Raw genomic sequence first — 20,511 nt, 5'->3', positions numbered from 1 at the left:
CTTACCACTGTTCTTGGCTGTCTTGCGAGATGCAGCTAAAGCCATTATGCCAAGAATGGGAATTGGAAATTTTTGCCTCTCTCATATTTACCCATTTGAAAATCCAGTTCTAAAACTCTTGCAATTTCATTTTAGACTGCAATTCAACATATATATTTTTTAAAAACTTGTTTATTATAGCAAGTGAACAAACTGTTGGCAAGTTACAAAATCAAAGTTGTTTGTTTTTGAACAGCTTTTGCATTGTGAAATTCTTCAGAACACATGGCAGCTTGGGTTCCTCTTCATTGTTTTATAAGAAAAAGTCAGTTTTAAGTACAGTACATATGGTTTGATTTGAAATCATTTGCAGCTACATCTTTGGTTTCCTTGAAACCTGAAAAATCAATCATAAATGACCTGCCTATGAAACCAACCTGCCTATTTTTCTGAAGAGGGATCTTCTATTATTCTTTCTTAGATAACCAACTCCACCTTGCTATAAACCTTAAATTATTTTACAAGTTGTTGCTTCAAAAATGTGCTGTATGGAAAGTTAAAACTTTTAAAAAGCCAGAACTATATATTGCTTGGTGAGAGCTGTATATGAATTATAGGAAGAGAAACAAGAATTAACATAAAGTCCCCAAGAGTTCAGAAGAAAAGGGGAATGTTTTAACCTTGATACCTTCTAAGAAGTAGAGGAAAGCTCTCTGATCATATGGAAATGCCAAAACCATTAAATATCTTTCTGCTTAACTATTCACATTCCACACAGTGGAAATTTTCTCCTGTAACTCAGAAATCAGGCTTTAAAAAATGATCTACACAGAAATAAATGTATGATAATACCTATAAAAAAAGATTGCAGTGGGTGATCCTGATATGGCTAATATGCAAGTTTGCAATCTGTTACTGGTATAGATGAAGGCAGTAAAAAAATATTTGCATGTGAAAGGATGCTGACAGGCATCTGGCTTTGCATGATCATGCTTGTCAAGGTCCCAGTGAATTGGGTGTTTTTATAGAAAGAGGTATCCCCTAATTGTTATGCAAGGGACTACAACTTAATAGAGGAATAAGTAACTAGAGGATACAGCTACAGCCTCTAAAACAAGATGAAACATTTAAAAAGAAGAAAAACAGTTGTTGACTTATCCTCTAAAGATGGAACAAGAAGCAATACAGTTAAATGATAAATGGGTAGTTTAGGTTATAAATATGGGTTGTTTTATTATGGTATATTTGAGGACTGTGTGATATGTCAAGAGCCAGAATGCTTCTTATATGAATACATTTGCTTATTAAGCAGACGCGTTATTGGCAGGCTCCTCGTTGTTACAGACAAATAAGTGTTTCATTTCTATAAATACCTGTCCTCTCCTTGTGGCATGAAGCACAAATTGCCTAATGTGCATAGACAGCTGGTTAATGTGTTCATACTTTCAAAAGCCAGTCTATCTGTCCAGGGGCTTCAACAATATAAATAACGGCCAGAGGTTTACAATGGGGATGGAAACAGAGGTGGCCACATCTATATATGTAAATAAAAATAAAGCAAAGGGGAGGCATGAGAGGTGGTATCCTATCATACATAGGGGGAACTGGTCAAAGATCAATTCAGCTACAAACCATGTAATAGTAATCCATAATGAATTTTACACTTAAAAACCATTTTTCACTCTCAAGGCTGTTCTGTTCTGACAAAAGGCAATATTCACCATATATTACTGCTACATGTTTATACATGAATGGACTGTTCAAGAGCTGTTCAAAGAAAAGGTCCTTATATTCAGTAAATGCTGAAGGAAAGTCTGAGCACTCTGCCACAAGCTCATCCAATCCCCCAACAGACCTAAAGTTTAGCAAATCCAAAATCAAAGATAATATGGGTAAATGCAAGGTAAATGGGCAAGGCAGTACATCCTTTGGGCCAGAGACTAAGCAGCATCTATCACACAGCTCCTATTGAAGCTCTGAAATATATAGCTTTGTATGCTTATTGCATTTGAAGTCCTAAACGATCACTGTAGAATTGTGCTTTCTGTGTTAAGCTGAATTACCTGATAGTATAATGGAGATAGAAAAGATGTGTACACATATACATTAGCAGATTTTAGACAAATTATTATGGCAAACCTAAAAGCTAATGATGGAATTAAACACTACAGTTATAGTCAAAGAATGCAGCATCCCAAGACAATTACTTAACTCAGACATGTTTTTAAAGTACATTCAAAGCATCAGTAGAGTCAATATGCACGTTGCCTTCCCTTGTTGCTCTTAATTCTTGTACTTTCTCATTTCTTCCTTCTCTTGCCCATTACCTTCTTTAAAAAGTCTTCTAATGCTAGTGGCTGTGTTTTTCGATCCAAACAAAGCTGCTTCTGAACATTCATTCCCAATTATAATTGCACCCTTTATTGAACACTAATTACAAGGGGCATATCTTAAGTCTACTACCGCATCCCTGTTAACATTTTGTTCTAAGAAATAACGCTGGACCTAGAGCACATCAATGCTCTCACTTGCAACAGGTACACAAGTCAATGGCACAGATGCTGGTGGAAAATGGAAGCGCAGGAACCCCAGCACACAGGTGAACTAGTGACAACTTGCACTCCAAGTAGTGGTGCTATTCCATATGCATGCTTTTGTAATTGATGTATTGGCATTCACACTTGCACGCAGATACACATACATACGTTGTTTTTGTTGCAATTCTCTATTGTTTGTGTCCCATTCAGACAGATTGGATTTCGGGCGTCTGTAGTCAAGGGCAAGAACTGGAACACCCATCACGGTGCCTCCTAATCCAAGTCTATGGATATACAGCGACATTCTTTAACTCGCGTGATCCTCTTTTTCTTCCTCGGGGGCTGAAGCTCCGGGCAGTTCAGTGTGACAGACATGGTGGTGAGTTTCTTAGGTTTGCAAAAGGAACAGGACTGGAAGGAGCCCTCCTCTCTGTGGATATGCCTGGGGATGTAGAAGGAATTGCACTGCCCGTAACAGAACTTGTTGATAATGGTGTGGCTGTGGCACCCTTCCTCGTGGATGGTTTGCTTCAGGGAATGCGTCTTGCACCAGTCCCGCTTCAGGTATTGTCGCTCAGTGACGTGCAGTGCCTCTTGGCTCGATTCCAGCACCTCTTCAGCAGATGGAGGCTTGATTCTGTCCTTGCCACGGATCCTGGCGCCCGGCTGCTGTGGTGGCGACGGCGGCTGTTGCGGCTGTTCCGAATCATTGGGCTTATCCTTGTCAGGTGGAGGGATGGCGCCCTGGGCTCCACGGTTCCTCTTGCTCCCCTCTGCAGTGGGTAGCAGAAGTCCACACAGAAGGAGGACACCAACTGTAGAAACTGTGCGACTCATCCTGGGGAGAAAGGATATATCTATTTCACATGGCATCAACTAAAAAGTTGCACACAGTGCATCACATCACCCCTTATCCCAAAGCTAGTGAAAATACCAACCTTCCTCTCAGGAGTGGGAGAAAAAGGACAGGGAGTAAAGCAAATCCCTCCTCTTTCAAATCTAGCAACTTGAGAGATTCCAACCTGTATGGAATTTCCCTCAGGTAAAATCTGGAAATGCAAGGGCCAATTTTATCACAGGAGACTGCCAACAGAAAAACCTGGCTCCTAGTTGCCACTGTCTGAACATGTTGTGTATATGATATAAGCCACAGCATCAGCTAACTTGACCTAAACTGGAAAATGGGTTTGTATTTGGACAGAGACTGTCCTTCCAGCATGAGGATACCTGACCATGCAAGGCTTTCAAGGTTAAAAGCATGCAGGAAAATAGAGAAACTGGCACAGAACAGGTTAAATATGTTCCCATATTCCAACGCCAGTTAGGACACTTAACAGCTGCATCCTGCATGTGTAGAAGGCATTGTAATAAGTTACAGGACTGTCAGGGAATACTATGTGAAATGCATTCATTTATGAGTCTGAGTTTTCCATATGTAATTAGAAGCTTTGTCAAAGGGATGGTCAAAGCAATTCATTGATAGTTATGTTCTCATAAGAGATTTGGATTTTCAAAGTACATGGGCAGTTCTGAAGACTTAGCTGGAACAGGTTTTTACCAGCTGCCCATCATATAATTCTATTAGTTGTGTGCTCTTATGATTATATTGAAAATCACTTTATCAACCTGTGACTTCATAATCACTGATCATATTTGATTATTTGATTTGTTTATGTTATATTGTATGTTGTATCAGTTTGTAAACTTATCATTTATTTTTTTGAGTTGTACCCATGGGGTTGGACAAAGGGATGGTAGGCTCAGGAAACCAATTTTCTCCCTCCCCTTCTCCCACCTGTAGTCCCTAAAAAGTCCCTGCTGAGGCTCAGGAGAGATTTACTGAACACTGCGGACTGTGACTTATAGGGTGGTAGTGGAAGGAGGGCAAAGGGCCTAAAACTAGGCAAAAGAATGGCATACTGCTCACACAAAGTTCCATGCTTCCGGCAATTCTTTCCTCCCACAGTAGCCCCCCAGGACATCCCATAATGCTCGGGTCACCCTCAAGATTCTGAAGTGAGGGTGTGCACACTCAGGAGACTGAAGAGGGAGGAAAACAACAGTTGTGGCAGCTGCCTTTCGCTCATGCAACATGGATTACAACTGTGTCATCATTTTTGAACTAGTTCAGTTATATTACTTTTGTACATTTGCAATAGGACTTGTTTTACAGTTAGAAAACAAGAGCCCACCTCTCTGTCGCTGAGAGATGAAAAGGCCTCTCCTGATCAGTTGCAGATGGAAAAGGCAACAGCTCTGACCCGCTTTTCTGGAGGCAAGGCATTTTCCAGAACCAAGAATTTTCCTCCCCTACTCTTTAACTCTAGGGCTGGATAACAGATTTATTTTTATTTAAATACTTATATTATGTTTAAGTTTGCTGTGATCGTTTTGCAGCAACACTCAATGAGGGAGACCTCATAACTACTATGTAGATTCTAAGCCAATGTACTTGGAGGTTGAAGAAATAGAAGCTGAACATGTTGGCAGTATAAAAGACTTGAGTGTTCCAACTTAGTGTCATTTCAAACATACAAATGATGACTAACAATTCCATTACACACTTCCACACACGCACACTGAACCTGCTCAAGAAACATAGCCATGTTCTTGCCTGAAAGTTCTAGCTTGCAATACTAGAGTAAATAAATATAATAGGAAACAGTAAGTATATTCCTATTTCAGGAACATTCACAGAGCAAAGCACACATTTTAGGGGGGAGAGCCTGCATACCTTTGTCCCATTTCCAGAAGAAAGTTTTTGGTGTAGGCTTTCAAAGGGCTCAGTACTGACCTAGACCAACCTCTCTTCTGTTAAGTTCAATAGCTGAAACCTGAGCACTTTTGAGTAAGGCTCTATTTTAAATCCATCATTAGACCACAGCTCTAAAGGAAATCACAATGAAAGCGAGATGGTCTATGAGGAGTAAGAACACCGATATTGCTATTAGCAACAATTACCTAAAAGCCTTCAGGACAAAGCTCATATTTTGGGTTGGCATAGCAGACAGCATTGGCAGTCAAGGACTCTTCTTTTAAATTAAAGGTTTGGTGTGTGTTTATATATGATTATATATTGAAAATTCTGTCCTGTGTTGTCTGCTTTTGAACTACGTCTGTGTAACCAATGAATACAAAAGATTAAAGGTGAAAGTGATCACTTCACTAACAAATCAACTCAATGGCTTGTGTTCGTCATAGTGCTAAGGCTAAGGTACCTCCCACTCGTCCCCACACCCACCCCAATATTTTCTATGGGTTATCCCCAATCCTTCAGAGCCATTTTGGATACATCATATTCAATCCAGCCATTATTGTCAGAAACCGTCCCCACCTAAGTTGTAAAAACTTCTCAGTTCCAAGCAGATGACTGAAGAACTACAAAATGCAGTGGGTTAGGCAACTGAATGGTGATGCAAGGCAAGGACATCACCTTTCTTAGGTGCCACAAATTGAAGTGATTCGAAAGAGAATTGACTCCACACCACTTGCTACTTTAGATATCATGTTTGTGGCCTGCCCCCATCTTACTCACTTTTTTAAAAACTAAAGAGCTTTAGACTGCAATGCTATGTACACTTTCCAGGAAGCAAGTCCCACTGAAAGCAATGGGACTTACTTGAAAGTAGATGTGAGCAGATATACATATGACTACACTGTTAAACCTCTCGCAGGACAAGATGGAGTTTAGTTGCTCCTTTCTGCATCGTCCTGAAGCTTTGCAATTTCTTTTTAGAGATGAAAAGGCCAGAACTGCATTCCAAGTGTCTGTTCCCTTGCAAGTAGGGACTGCCATTTTTCTGAGGTCTAAAAACATATGTTTCACAGTTTAAGAATGAGTTTTTTGGGGGGAGGGAGAGACAGAGAACAGACTGTGATCTGAAACACACAGGTTCCAGATTCAGATCTAACAGAAGTGTGTGGCTGTCTGAGGGACAGTGGTTTGTGAATTGCAGACAGAGATTCTAATGTTATCAAAAGATCAGGTTTCTAAATCAGTCTAAAGGAAGACTTTATTGAAGATTACAAGTGCTCCCGGGCCTGCAGGGAGATTTCTTACGGCATGGACTTTTTCAGTTTTTAAGGTTGCCTTCACCAAATGCTTAAAAGCCCTGTTATCAGAGAATTAGAGAGAGTCAGAGGGCACTTCCAGTGAGATTCAAGCAAGTTGCGCAATTTAAGCTGATACACAACTTTTGCACAGCAAACCTGCTTTGCACCCCAAATCAGATAAGGAAAAATGAGGGGATCCCGCCAAATGTGGGATAACATTTGATGCAACATCCTCTAACTTCCCTGCAAACAAATCAGGGAGGAATGCTCAGTTCACCCTCAGACTAGAAACCAGAGGTGGGGAACCAGTTGAGATTACAACTCCAATCATGACCACTGACCAAGTTATTTCCCTTACTGAAAGTACAGAAGCATGAGCCAAGGCATACAGCACAAAGTATTTGAAGGTAGATCTTTCATAGGGAAAGGCTGAGGCATTTCTTATGGGAAGCTTAAAATAAGTTTAACCAACGAGAAGGGAATATACAACGGGGGGAAATGCGTTTTTGGATTTATCTACATGTTTCAGCGTGTCAACGACAAGAGCTCAAACGGGGCTACTCTTCGGCCCTGATCACGACGCTTCTTGGGGTGTTGCTCCAGGCTTAAACTGAACTCCTCCCTCTTAACAACCCAGAGCCAGTGGGAGCTGATGGGAGTTGTAGTCCCACGCAACTGGAGCAACCCAGGTTGGCGAAGGTTGCTGCATTGAACGGAGAACCACGCCTCGCCCCCTCGGAGATGCCCGGCGGTTCCCTCTGGTCTTGCCGCCCAGAAGGCCGCCGCGCAGGAGGCGCGGCAGAGGGTGGCCGGCGGCGCGCTGGGTGGCGCCTCTTTTTCTCCCCGCCAAGCGAGGGCAGCGCCCTCAGCTCAGCCTCGCCCAAGACAGGCCGTTTCCAGGGTTGCCCCGCGGGGCCCAACGACCGGAGGCGCAGGAGGCCTCCGCCAGCGTTTTGTTTGGTTTTGAGTAAGTCACGCGGCGGGGTCTTAGGAGACACCCGCCTCCCCTCCGCGGCTCCGCCCTTGGCAGGGAAAAAGCCGCCCGCGGGAAGGGAGAACCGACGGCTTTCCGTCGTCACCGGAGCAAACGCCGCGGTGCGCGCCCGTTTGCCGTCGGGGCGGCGCAAATCCAACCCCAAGTGAGCAAAGGACGAGCTCTCCGCCCTGCCGCCGCCGGCACCTGGAATAGTCCCACTGGTCCTAGTGAGCAGGGGCGCAAGCCCCGTTGAAGTCAGTGGGAGTTACTTGCGAGTAGGCTTGCATGTTAAGTGCGCCTCCGCGCAGCAGGGCCCGTTTGAGGCGCCGGCCCAGCCCGTTTTGTCAGCCAGCGCCCGCCCCCTTGCAAGGGGCCAATCCTTTTAAAAGGAGTTTTCCGCGGCCCTCTTCGCCCATCCCGGTCGCCGCGCGGCTGTGAGCAATTTTCGGCCCTTTCGATTAAATTATCCCATTAGGCAGTGGCACCACAGGGCGCCCAAGAAAGCCTAGAGGAGAGCCGGTTGCGAATAGGGTGTTACGGTCGCTTTGGAAGCGCAGAGAAGGCGGGAGCGGCTGCACAGGCTTACTGGGGAACGAGAGGGACTTGGGTCACATCCTGAGCACCCTGTAAAGAGTGGGCCTTGTTTTTCCGTGGGAGTGTCCTTGGCAAACCGACGAGCTTTTAAGGAGGTTTCCTCGAGCAACCCGGGCTTGGAAAACACCAAGTGCTAAGATTGTTACTGCAGGGTTGAGGGATCCCCATTTTTAGCTGGCATCCCAACGAATGGAGTCAATACTAGAATTTCAGGTGCACAGAGAGAGAACTTGTTCGGTTTGAAGCCCCATGTTTACTAACTGGAACGTAAACCCCATTTAAGTTAATGGCCCTTACTTCCAAGTAAATATGCACAGAGCTGCGCTATAAATCACGTGTGAAAATGGCATTGGTTCTACCAGTAGTTCCATTTGTGGCAAAAGCCAGCCAAGCCCACCCCACCCCCAAAAAAAGCACAGCGATGAGAAATGTGCTGTGGGAATTAGGGGATTCCAGCGGCTCCCCTCCCTCCGGTCAGGCGCTACACAGATACGGGGAAAGGTAAGAGCTTCGGTATTTCGTAGAATATATTCGACAGGCTTTCCTGGATTAATTCCAGGAAAGCAATTTATCCACGATGCCCAGGCATAAATCTCACTTAAGTTATCCTACCCCATCAGAGTCGGTATTCTTCCCAGAATACACTGACCTGCAGTTTCTAAGGCTCTCATCCCTTACGCCACGAGTAACCCTACTGCTTCCAGGGGGCTACAACCCAGCGCCTCCTGCCTGCCTGGAGCAGAGCGGCAGTCGCCATCCTTCACTCCGGCATAAAGCAACCCAAGGTCTCCCAATGAAGCCCCGAAATCCTTTCCGCTGCCGCCTCACCTGTGCGTGGGCGGAGAGCGAGTCCTGCTCCGCGGCTCCTTTCCGGCGTGGGGCGCTTCAGTGCGCGGGGTGACGGCTCGGGCTGCTGCTGCTCTGGTTCCAGTCCCTCGAGCCCATCGGAAGGAGAGGCAAGGAAAGCTCGGGCCCCGCTTCCGAATTGCAGGCGCACCGCGCTGTCTCCCATTTAAATGCCTGCCAGCTGAGAGCAGCGCTCCTGATCATTGGCCAGCGGCCGCCTCCCAATACGCCCCCTAAACGCTTCCAGCAACTCCCGCCAGGGAGGAGAACTCTCCTTTCTCCAAGAAAGCGACGCCCGGCTCCTCCCTGAGCCTCCAGGTCAGACCGGCGCTGGCGGGCGAGGGACCCGCTGGCTGCTACCCGCATCCCCACGTGGCCGAAGGACGCGCGACCGGCGGGGGCGGAACCCATCGGCAAAGACAGCGGGCGATAGTCTCCCCCTCTTCTGCGGGGTTCCTCCTCTCAACACTGATGCCTCTGCTGGAGTTGGGCTCGAGGTCTTTAAGAGGCTTTTGCTCGCTTTCAAAATCTTGTGTACGGTACCCAGGCTTGCTTTAGATACTTCGAAAATAAGAGCTCTTAGCAAAAGACCGTCTAAAATCATTGCCGCACAGCAGGGCGGAGCAGGACCATCAATCCACAGGCTTTGTGATACAGGAGAGATTGAGAGATTTTGGCTTCATGCAGTCCTCCCACACACACTTTGGATTAAGTTCCAATAATCACCGTGGTCCTTGTATGCAAGTAAATGTGCACAGAAGGATCACAAGCCAGAGACCTGAAAGTTCCCCACCCCATTCCTCCTCTTCCTCCTCATAATCCCAGGTTTTTAGGATTTCAGCCATGCAAATCAGTCCCAAGCATTTATGCTCAGAAATTAATCCTCGATTTACATCAGGCTAGTGTCTCTGATGACTGCTGTTAAAAAGGTAGAGGACCCCTGACAGTTAAGTCCAGTCGCAAACGACTCTGGGGTTGTGGCTCTCATCTTGCTTTACTGGCTGAGGGAGCTGACGTTTGTCCCCAGACAGTTTTTCCTGGTCATGTGGCCAGCATGAGTAAGCGGCTTCTGGCAAAACGCAGTGCACGAAAACGCCGTTTACCTTCCCACCAGAACGGTACTCAAGGCTCAGTGGTTTACACCACAACGCCACCCGTGTCCCTGATGACTGCTATTGGGAGACCCTAAAAGCCGCCCCACAAGAAAGTAGACTATTAGATTAAATTAAGCTGATACTGTTATCAGCAAGAGTTCTTCACACCTGCATCCAGAAATATATGTCTGGGGCAGATACTCTCTTGTTAGAGTTGTTTAGGTCTGCCAGTTAATGTTGGCAAAAGGAGACAAGAATGTTCTTCTGGAAGTTTTACTGCTAAAGTTCAATCAGGGATTGTGTTCGCTTATCACAGAAAATGTGCAATTGCCGCTGGTACATACCATCACTCTGGCAGAAACTTTTGTCTATAACCTGGCTCTCCAGTTATCATTGATGGTGGTATAAGACAGGCAATCACTGGTTGAGGTGATAATTGCTTAGATATGCTACTCACTTTTAAAAAGTCATGGTAACTTGAGTATAGCTTGATATTTTATCATCAGGTATATTAACAGTCAGTTCTTCCTCTGGGCACCTGCCTTTATATAGCCAAGAGAAGAGGAAGGTATTCACAATCCGAAGGTTGGCACACACACAAACAAATAGGGATGGAGAAAGGTAGGTGAGGGAGAAGCCACAAACAGGTCGTTTGAGGCAGACTGAACATGGTCACTGGGCATGGCATGATAACTGAGTGTTGGGAAGGAGAAGGAGAATGAAATAGATGTATTAAAAGTGACCTCGGGCACAGATATATTATTGCTGTGTAACCAAAACAAGGCTACTGAAAAACAAGGGGCAGGTATCAGCAGGCTCGGGGGGGGGGGGGGACAAGCATTGCAGAAATAAGGGGTTTTGGGGGGGTACTCCAAAATAGCCCAGTGCTGACTATGTTCAGTGCTGAAAGAATGCTATGTAGTGTCTGTTGGGACCACCCTGCAGCATTGTGTAGCCAGTCCTACTTTTTATATACTAATGTTATGTATTATTGTATGTAGGTAAAGGTAAGGTAAAGGGACCCCTGACCATTAGGTCCAGTCGTGACCAACTCTGGGGTTGCGGCGCTCGTCTCGCTTTATTGGCCAAGGGAGCCGGCGTACAGCTTCCAGGTCATGTGGCCAGCATGACTAAATCGCTTCTGGCGAACCAGAGCAGCGCACGGAAACGCCATTTACCTTCCCGCTGGAGCGGTACCTATTTATCTACTTGCACTTTGACGTGCTTTCCAACTGCTAGGTTGGCAGGAGCAGGGACTGAACAACAGGAGCTCACCATTTTGTTAAATCACTGTAATTATTATTATTATTATTGTTGTTGTTGTTGTTGTTGTTGTTGTTGTTGTTGTTGCTTTTATCTTTATTTTTACAAATCATAGAATTGTAGGGTTGGAGGGGACCACAAGGGTTAGGTACTCCAACTCCTTGCAATGTAAGAATATTTTGCCAAACATGGGTCTTGAGTTTTCAACCCAGAGTTTGAGTCTCCTGCTCTACCAACTGAGGAACTCAAGGTAGCATACTGTACATGCTTCTCCCCCTTCCTACTTTATCCTCACAACAACCTTGTGAGGTAGGTTCGGCTGAGAGACTGTGATTGGTCCAGGGTCACCCAGTGAGTGTCATGAGCAAGTGGGAATTTGAGTCCTACTCTTTTAAGTCCTAGTCCCATGCTCTAGCTATTACACCCATCATTCACTAGGGGGCCTTGGAAATCACTAAATCACTTTTCCTCTCTGTTTTGTTACATTTTCTTCAGTCCCTTCTACAGGAACTATTCTTTTAGTCAGGTTAACTCTAGCAGGATGCGTTATGGAGGGCAGAGCCCCCCTCCCACCCCCTACCCCAAACAAAAGAGTGGAAGGGAGTCGAGTGAAAGAAACACATTTGTATGTCTTTGGTGTTTCCAGAAGGGAGTTTATTGTGGAACTGGTGCTTCTCGCGCATGGAAGTTTTTTGCATTTTTCATATGATGTCAGCATCATTAGCATCTAAATGCTAGCCCATGGTTTTTCTTTATTTAATTTGAATTTACCTATTATGTGGAAAACCCAATAAGTATGAATAACCTGTTATGCATCTTCAGTCACTGTTGATGTGGACCCTCATTAAATGATGATGAGGATTTTGGTGGGCTGTTTAGCCTTTGTGTGGTGATGTTTGCGAGGTTACCGGCAGTTGCCATACTACTACTATTTGCTTCTCATGTGAGCACAATCTAGCTATTTGGTTTCCAGTATGCTTCTTTCCACCCATCACCACCTGCGGAAGGCTGTTCTCTCAAGATTTCTGTAATCTGTGTGACTGATTAATATCTAAATGAGAGATCCTGGGACTCAGCTGTGTTTGGAAGTCATTCTTATATCCTCTGATGTAAAAGCCATTATGTTTGCTGCGCAGCTGACGTTCAGTGGTGGAGATATCATGACACTTTATACATGTTTGGAAGTGCAAAACTCAGATTAAAGAAGAGAAGAGAGGAGATTTTAAAATATTCAGCCACACCAACTTGAACGTTACAAACCACTTCTGTATTTACCAGCCCCAGTCAGGATAATTTTGAAATGGTTCTGTTCACGTCAAACTAACCATAGATATACGTGATTGTGATGGTTCCCAGAGTGGCTTGTGTTGATGTGGCTACAGAGGCATCCTGTTTGAGGCAGGAATGGCAGGTCCATCCTGCTGTTCGATGTGTCCAGTTTTAATAATGGCTTACTACAAAGTACCTCATACACGGGTTTGTGGTGCAGTGGCTGGCACCATGGTGATTCAAAAGAAGAGACAAAGAAGAAGAAGAGGAGTTTGGATTTGATATCCCACTTTATCACTACCCTAAGGAGTCTCAAAGCGGCTAACAATCTCCTTTTTCCTTCCTCCCCCACAACAAACACTCTGTGAGGTGAGTGGGACCGAGAGACTTCAGAGAAGTGTGACCAGCCCAAGGTCACCCAGCAGCTGCATGTGGAGGAGCGGGGAAGCGAACCCGGTTCACCAGATTACGAGTCCACCGCTCTTAACCACTACACCACACTGGCTCTCCTTCTGCATCAGACCAGTGGCCCATCTAGTCCAGCCTCCTGTTCTCAAAGGGGCCACCCAGATGCCTGTGGGAAACCAGCAAGACCCGAGTCCAAGAACACTTCCCCTCCTGCAGTTTACATCAACTGGTATTCAGAAGCATAGTTGCCTCCATGTGAGGAAGGGGAGCATAACCTCCATCATAGCTAGCAGCCATTGATAGCCTTGTCCTCCATGAATTTGTCTAATCCCCTTTTAAAGCCATCCATGTTGGTCGCCATCATTATCTCCTTTGGTAGTGAGTTCTGTATTTGACTATATAAGTGCTTTATTTTATCTGTCCTGAATTTTTCAACATTCATCTTCGTTGGATGTCCATGTGCTCTAGAGGGAGAAAAACTCTCTCAGCACTTTCCTCACGCCATGCATAAATTCATGAACTTCTTTCATGTCACTGCTTACTTGCCTTTTCTCTAAAATAAAAGCCCCAGGTGACGCAATCTTTCTTCATAAGGGAATTGCTCCATAATCTTGATCCTCTTGCTCTTCTGATTCCAGAGAACTTAAGTACATGGGCTATAGATAAGCTATTCCTAATTCTGTATGTGCCATATTGTCAAAAATAAGTGCCTCTAAATTACCATACTTTTCCATGTATAAGACTAGGGTGTTTTTTTTACTAAAACATAATGTTAAGAAAGGGGGGTAGACTTATACATGGGGGCACCCCCCCCATTTTCTTAATTTTGAGTCCCTCAAAATAGGGGGTGTCTTATACACGGGAGCGTATTATACATGGAAAAATACGGTAGGTTCCATGATCTTGATTTGGCATCAGCTCAGTCCAAGAACTCTTCTCAGGTCGTATTTCATTTTGCATACATACACTGTAAAGCTGAAGCAAGAGGTTGGATGGATCACGACGTTCAGTCCAGCACTGAAATAGGAGGTTCAGAGTCAGACATGGCTCAGATGCCAGCAGTGGTGTAGTGCGGTGGGGGGCACAGGGGCACAAAAAAATTGTTAGGGGCACAAAATTTCAACACCCGGTGCTGGCTCAATACAGCTGTGCACTTCTGTCAGTGGGCTCTGTTGAAAACGGCTTCTCCTTGTTAACCAAGAAGTGACCTCTCTAGATAACAGAATGGCTCTTCTTTTCTTATCTCTGTGGCTGCAATCTCCCGGGTGATGCGGACACTATTAGGCAGTTGAATGCACATGCGTCCTCTGTCTGTTTCCCTCCCTCCACATGGTCCTGGGTGCTGGCAACCCACACTATGCTACTGGGTGCAGCAATTCTTATGTATGAATGATTTCAAAAGATGGTTTTCAATGTGTAAGCCAGTCTCACATGTGGAACTCTTTAATAAGGATGACAAGAAAGCTGATGAGTCATTTGCACATAAATTCCAGTACAGTAAGGTTGTATGCAGTGCATTTTGGTGCTGAGCATTCAAATATGTAGATCCCGATTCAGTGATCGCCATTAACTTCACTGAGGTTTTAGCAAGTAGTTTGGCTCTCAATTTCCTCTTTGCTGAACCACAATATATGAAGCAAAAACCTTTTAAAATATGACAGAAGGACCAGTTCTGAGCCTTTCAGGTCCAGGTGAAGATAAAAGTAATGAAAAACATTACTCATCTTACAAGCTGTTACTACCATTCTGCCTAAGACCACATTTTCAGCTGCCAATGTAATCATGGATGATAAGGATTTGGATTATAAGTTAAGTGCCTGTAAAGTTAAAGCAAAACTATGAATTGCAAAAATAAACACATCTCTACCTTTCAGTTGTATTATTACCAAACTTCTCTCATGTCTTTAAGAAACTGCCAAGAGCTTTTCCATTTCTGGGAAATGGTACCACAAGCCTGTGGCCAAATCTTTTGTCTTTCTATTTCCAACTGTTCTGTTTTCCTTCATATGTTTTTCTCTCAAAAAAAGCAACAACCCCTGTTCTGCCCTACTTTCGCTTAGGGCAATAGTACGTTTACTTCTTGATCTCTGCCTCTAATATCTTGAAATGTGATTAGCATTCACCAGTTCTTGTATTTTATTCCCTGACCACATCCACATCAAGAATGGTTCATCCCTTTTTGTAAATTTGAGCTGCATGAAGCCAAGAAGGGGGGGGGGGGTAATATTTTATTTTCCACAAACAGTTGAAGTTGCCTGTTACCTTTTTTTAAAAAAATATCCAGTTGATGTAATTGACTGAAACATTAAAGGATTGTGAATAACACACACACACACACACACACACACACACACACACACACACAGATATATATAAACGATGTGTCCGAATGTGGAAATTTGCCACACGGTAAGTGGGGCTTTGTGAACAGTTTAGCAACCCAAACATAAGAATGTGCAATAAATCATGCTTCAAATCTTTTGTGTTTTTAAATAAATTTGGACAAGTCATAAAGTATAAACTGTGTGTTGCCAAAGCGTAAATGCTCCTAATGCTCAAAAACCACTTCCAGTCATAGGAAGAGGTCAGTTGTTCCGGGCGTGGGCGAGAGGAATGGAGAGAGTCAGGAAGACTGGGAGAGCACAGCTGACATGGAAATATGCTTTGAGTGCCCCACGCCTGTCCCAGGCATGCCCTCAAGATGCCTCTGGGTTGTCTGCTGGGACACGGAGTGGGCCAGAGTGTGATAACCATTCTCAGGGCACAAAAAGGAAGAGAGGCACAAGGTGGCTGAAAGATGCTCAGTTCACTCGAGCTGGCCCCTATTCTTTGCTCCCTGCCATCTGTTTAGCAAACCATTTGGATGCTTAATAAGAATTGCAGCCAATCCCTATCCCAGCACTGCATCAGCTCTCATTCTTTCTCTCCATGACAGGGACAAGTGACAAAATTAAACAGCAAGTGAGCAGGTCCCTCGCCTTTCAGTGTGTGACTAAGATGATTTGGTCAATATCGTTTCAGAATATGCATACTAGCAAAAGTGTGCCTCGTTTTCAGTAATCTATTCTTGTGATTTACTACATTTCTATATGGCCCTTCATCCGAGGATCACTGGGTGATTTACAATAACAGGGGTCAGCAACCTTTTCCAGCCGTGGGCTGGTCCACCATCCCTCAGACCATGTGGTGGGCCGGACTATATTGGGGGGGGGGGGGTGAACAAATTCCTATGTCCCACAAATAACCCAGAGATGTGTTTTAAATAAAAGGACACATTATACTTGTTATGTACTGAGTTGAATAGGATCCAAACTGCAGCAGTCTGATTGGTCCTAGAACAATAGGCTCCAAAAGGCAGCAGTCTGATTGGTCCTAGAACAATAGGATTCAGAATGCAGCAGTCTTATTGGTCCTAGAACAATGCAGCAGTATGATTGGTTAGCAGGAACCACCCAATCATGCTCCAGATAGAAGTGAATCCACAACCTGATCGGTTTACAGTAGAATTCTGGAATTAGCCAATCATGTGCAGCCCATTGTGTAAATAATGTATATAAAGCAGATACTTTGAGGGGTCATTCATTCATTATTCACCACCACTATGAGCTGAATAAAGAGCATGAAATCACTTTGCGACTCTGAGTATATTTCAATACTCATGTAAAAACACGCTGATTCCCGGACCGTCCGTGGGCCAGATTAAGAAGGCGAGTGGGCTGCATCCGACCCCCAGGCCTTAGGTTGCCTACCCCTGTACAATAATCTAGACATACTCTCAGTTTGGCATTCCATTCTGGTCAGAATAATGGTGATCTGGGGTACTTCTTGTAGCTATAATCCTTTGTTATGGGCAGACCATGAGCCCCTTGGCTTGGGGGCAATGCCCTGTTGCCCTGACTGGTGGCCTTATTGAAGACCTGGACAACTTCTGGAATGAGGAAATGGCTGCTTACCCAGTCACAGGGTGGGCGGCTGCTGCATCCCATCATGCCAAACTCCTTTCCCTTGGGAGCAACACATGGGCTAGGTGATCAACCATTAGGGAATTCCCAGGCCAGCTTCTGGAGACTGGCAGACTTTTTTGCCATCTTTTTATTTGAATTCTGGCCAATCCGTCTGGGCCACGTGTGCTGGGCTTGGGAGCTGATAAAGACTGGCTGCACTGATCCCCAGGATCCCCAGTTGGCTGAAGAACAATGATCTGTTTCACATTATTCCTCCTAGAGACCTGAATCAGATCCTTGGTTTTCCTGTGAGTTGGAAGTGATATGACAGTATAGCCTATGATACAAGTGGTTGTTTCTTAAGTGCTTGAGCAGCTAAACACATGTCATGTGCTCCTACACCTGCATTTGAGGTTGCCAATGGGCAGTAGCTGAAAGATAGCACCTGCTTTGCATGAAAGACCCAGGTTCAGTCTTCGGCATCTCCAGATGGGGCTTGGAATCTTGTTTGCCTGAAACCCAGTAGAGGCACTGCCAGCCAATGTAGAGACAGTAGTGAGCTAAATGGACCAATGATTGGACTCTGTATAAGGCAGTTTGGTACTGCTGCTCATCCTTGCTGTTGCTGCCTGTTTACTTGTCCTATGCAAGAAAGTGAAAAGAGCAAGGAGAAGTGGGAGCAATAACCTCCACATACCCTGTTCTCTCTTGCTGGAAAGTGATGTACGTCCAGTGGAAAAGATAAAGCAAATGGGCAGCGGCAACAGCAAGGAGGAATTGGTGTGCCCCAACATCTTGCCCAAGCCCCTCTAGGCCCAAACCAGCGCTGGAGGGGTGGGAGACGGGGTGAGAGTAACTACATTTTAATGTGAGTGAATACAGTTATGCACACTTCGGCTTTGTTTTAGTAGAAATTGGAGTCTTTAAATAGGGGGGTTTGGAGAAGAGTTGTGAAGGAAGAGACAGAGGTGGCACCATGATGTCCAGGGAGGAGTTTCAGGCACTGAGGCATCAAAAGAGAATGAGTGGACTAAGTTAAGACAGCAGGAGACCTTCACATTGCTAGGACTGTACAATGGAGGCATAGAATTACTGGATTGTGTTCAACTAAGTCATATGTGGGACGCGGGTGGCGCTGTGGTTTAAACCACAGAGCCTAGGGCTTGGTGATTGGAAGGTCGGCAGTTCGAATCCCTGCGACAGGGTGAGCTCCCGTTGCTCGGTCCCTGCTCCTGCCAACCTAGCAGTTCGAAAGCACATCAAAGTGCAAGTAGATAAATAGGTACTGCTCCGGTGGGAAGGTAAACGGCATTTCCGTGCGCTGCTCTGGTTCGCCAGAAGCGGCTTAGTCATGCTGGCCACATGAACCAGAAAAACTGTCTGTGGACAAACGTCAGCTCCCTCAGCCAGTAAAGTGAGATGAGCACCACAACCTCAGAGTTGTTCACTACTGAACTTAACTGTCAGGGGTCTTTTACCTTTTTTAAAAAGTCGTATGTGGATGAAACCCATGAAAAGCAGTTGACTTGACTAACAATTCGATTTATTTCAGTGGCTGTATTCTGAGAACTTAGTTGGGTGCAACCTGTAATAATTAGTAATGGGCTTACATACCTAATTGTAGCAGAGTTAAAAGTGGGTATGAAGAGAAAGCTGCATGTTGACTTTGTTGTTGTTCAGTCGTTTAGTCGTGTCCAACTCTTTGTGACCCCATGGACCAGAGCACGCCACGCACTCCTGCCTTCCACTGCCTCCCGCAGTTTGGTCAGGCTCATGTTTGTAGCTTCGAGAACACTGTCCAACCATCTTGTCCTCTGTCGTCCCCTTCTCATTGTGCCCTCCATCTTTCCCAACATCAGGGTCTTTTCCAGGGAGTCTTCTCTTCTTGTGAGGTGGTCAAAGTATTGGAGCCTCAGCTTCCTGATCTGTCCTTCCAGTGAGCACTCGGGGCTAATTTCCCTAAGGATGGATGCGTTTTATCTTCTTGCAGTCCATATGTTGACTTTAATTTACTGTATTTTCTCAGTCACGTCTCCTAAGCTCAGTTTCCTTACTCAGGTCTCCTAGGCGAAGATATTTTAAGTGCCCTTATGTACAATGTCACTGGAAGCACAGTGGATTTTAAAAAGAGATGACAAGCGATGGTCTGCAATAGCATCTGCGTAACATTTATTAATCCATGCGCACTGGGGTAGGAACCTGTGACGAAGACAGAAGGGCAGTACGACAAGAACTTTGAGGTACAAAGTTATTTTCCTTCTTCATACTTTCAGCTTAATCCAACAAATTAATTGTATGGGGGAATGTTGTGCCACCAACACTCTTATTTTCCATGTTTCTGCAGAAAGCAATTATTCTCATTTTCGGTGGAAAAATGATTTTAGTCACCCCATCCTTTCAAGATTGGAACCTTTCACCCTGTTCCTTTCCTTGTGCCCTGAAACCTTAAAAAAACCCAAAACCCACCACCCTAGATAGCGTTAGCTGTACGTGATCTTCAAAGTTCTGTTGGCTGTAATTGCAAAGGTTTCTGCCATGGCATTTACTATCATTTAAGATTTGTAATGCTCCCATGTGTTCAACACATGGCTACCAGATAGTTCTAATGTGGGGAACCACAGTCACTGTGGGGGGAGTTGCTGTCATAAATAAAGCAAGCACAAACCGTTACTACAGGCGCCCTTCTCATGGTGAATTAGGAAGAAGGCACAGGAGGAATTCAAGCTGATCCTTCAACTTGTGTCAGAATGCTCCAGCACAAAAGAATAAGTATGCCATGTATGTTGCTGGAGAACTGAGTGCTTAATGTTCCCCCATAAGAATACAGCCAAACAGAAAATATGAGAAAATATTAAAAGTGCTGCATTTCCAGCTGGGAAAATGGAAATAGTGCTTACTCTCTCTACCTAGACTTCCTTTATTCCATTGTCAGCTTCTCAAGCACAACTACTGGAAGGAAAGCTTAAACAATTGTCATAGGCTATCCCCAGTGTGTGCATGTGTCAAGACTGATGGGGTTTGAACTCTCTTGGTCACATAACCTTGAAATTTGTAAATTAATAAATGATGATGATGATGATGATGATGATAATAATAATAATAATAATAATAATAATAATAATAATAATAATAATAAATCATTTGTAAACCCTGCCCCCATCTTACTGGGTTGCCCCAGCCACTCTGGGCAGCTTCCAGCATATATAAAAACATAGTAAAACATTAAACCTTTAAAAGCTTCCCTATACATCATTATTCCTGCATTTTTATGTTGCAATGATGGCAGAGAAATTAAATCATATTGGGGATAGGCAGGTAGGTATATCTGATTCAAGCCTAGCGTTAGTTAACCATTTGAGATTTGTCATCTCAAATCTCAATGTTACTGCATGGGGCTTCCCTTGAAATTCAGCATGTGCAGAAAGGCAATAGTCAGAACCTCTAGTGTAGGATAAACCATCAGGATCACAGACTATTGCTCTGTTATTAGCTGTGGCATCTCCTGGTTAATAATGCACACTGTATAATGCACAGCTGTATAAAGAAAA

General features: G+C 44.6%; 1 protein-coding gene across 8 annotated transcripts; it reads right to left on the bottom strand.

Annotated features, from left to right (window-relative positions):
• Positions 1–153: 153 nt before the first annotated feature.
• GREM1 (gremlin 1, DAN family BMP antagonist) lies at positions 154–9,341 on the bottom strand. 8 transcript variants are annotated; one of them, XM_083745321.1, is made up of 3 exons: positions 6,136–7,704; positions 4,444–4,556; positions 154–3,354 (listed from the first exon to the last, which is right to left on the bottom strand). In XM_083745321.1, the coding sequence occupies exons 1-3, from the start codon at positions 6,331–6,333 to the stop codon at positions 2,790–2,792; spliced, it is 876 nt and encodes a 291-aa protein (XP_083601447.1). In that variant the 5' UTR covers positions 6,334–7,704; the 3' UTR covers positions 154–2,789. The 8 variants fall into 8 exon arrangements, with proteins under 8 accessions (XP_083601447.1, XP_083601451.1, XP_083601450.1 ...); XM_083745325.1 differs by lacking the exons at positions 4,444–4,556; positions 6,136–7,704 and adding an exon at positions 8,968–9,341; XM_083745324.1 differs by lacking the exon at positions 4,444–4,556 and having other exon boundaries at positions 7,090–7,705.
• Between the last annotated feature and the right edge of the window lie 11,170 nt (positions 9,342–20,511).

The sequence above is a fragment of the Podarcis gaigeae genome (genome assembly GCF_964106915.1).
Source record: "Podarcis gaigeae genome assembly, chromosome: 1".
In the NCBI taxonomy this organism is placed as follows: Eukaryota; Metazoa; Chordata; class Lepidosauria; order Squamata; family Lacertidae; genus Podarcis; species Podarcis gaigeae.
This window is presented reverse-complemented; position numbering and strand designations above follow the sequence as displayed.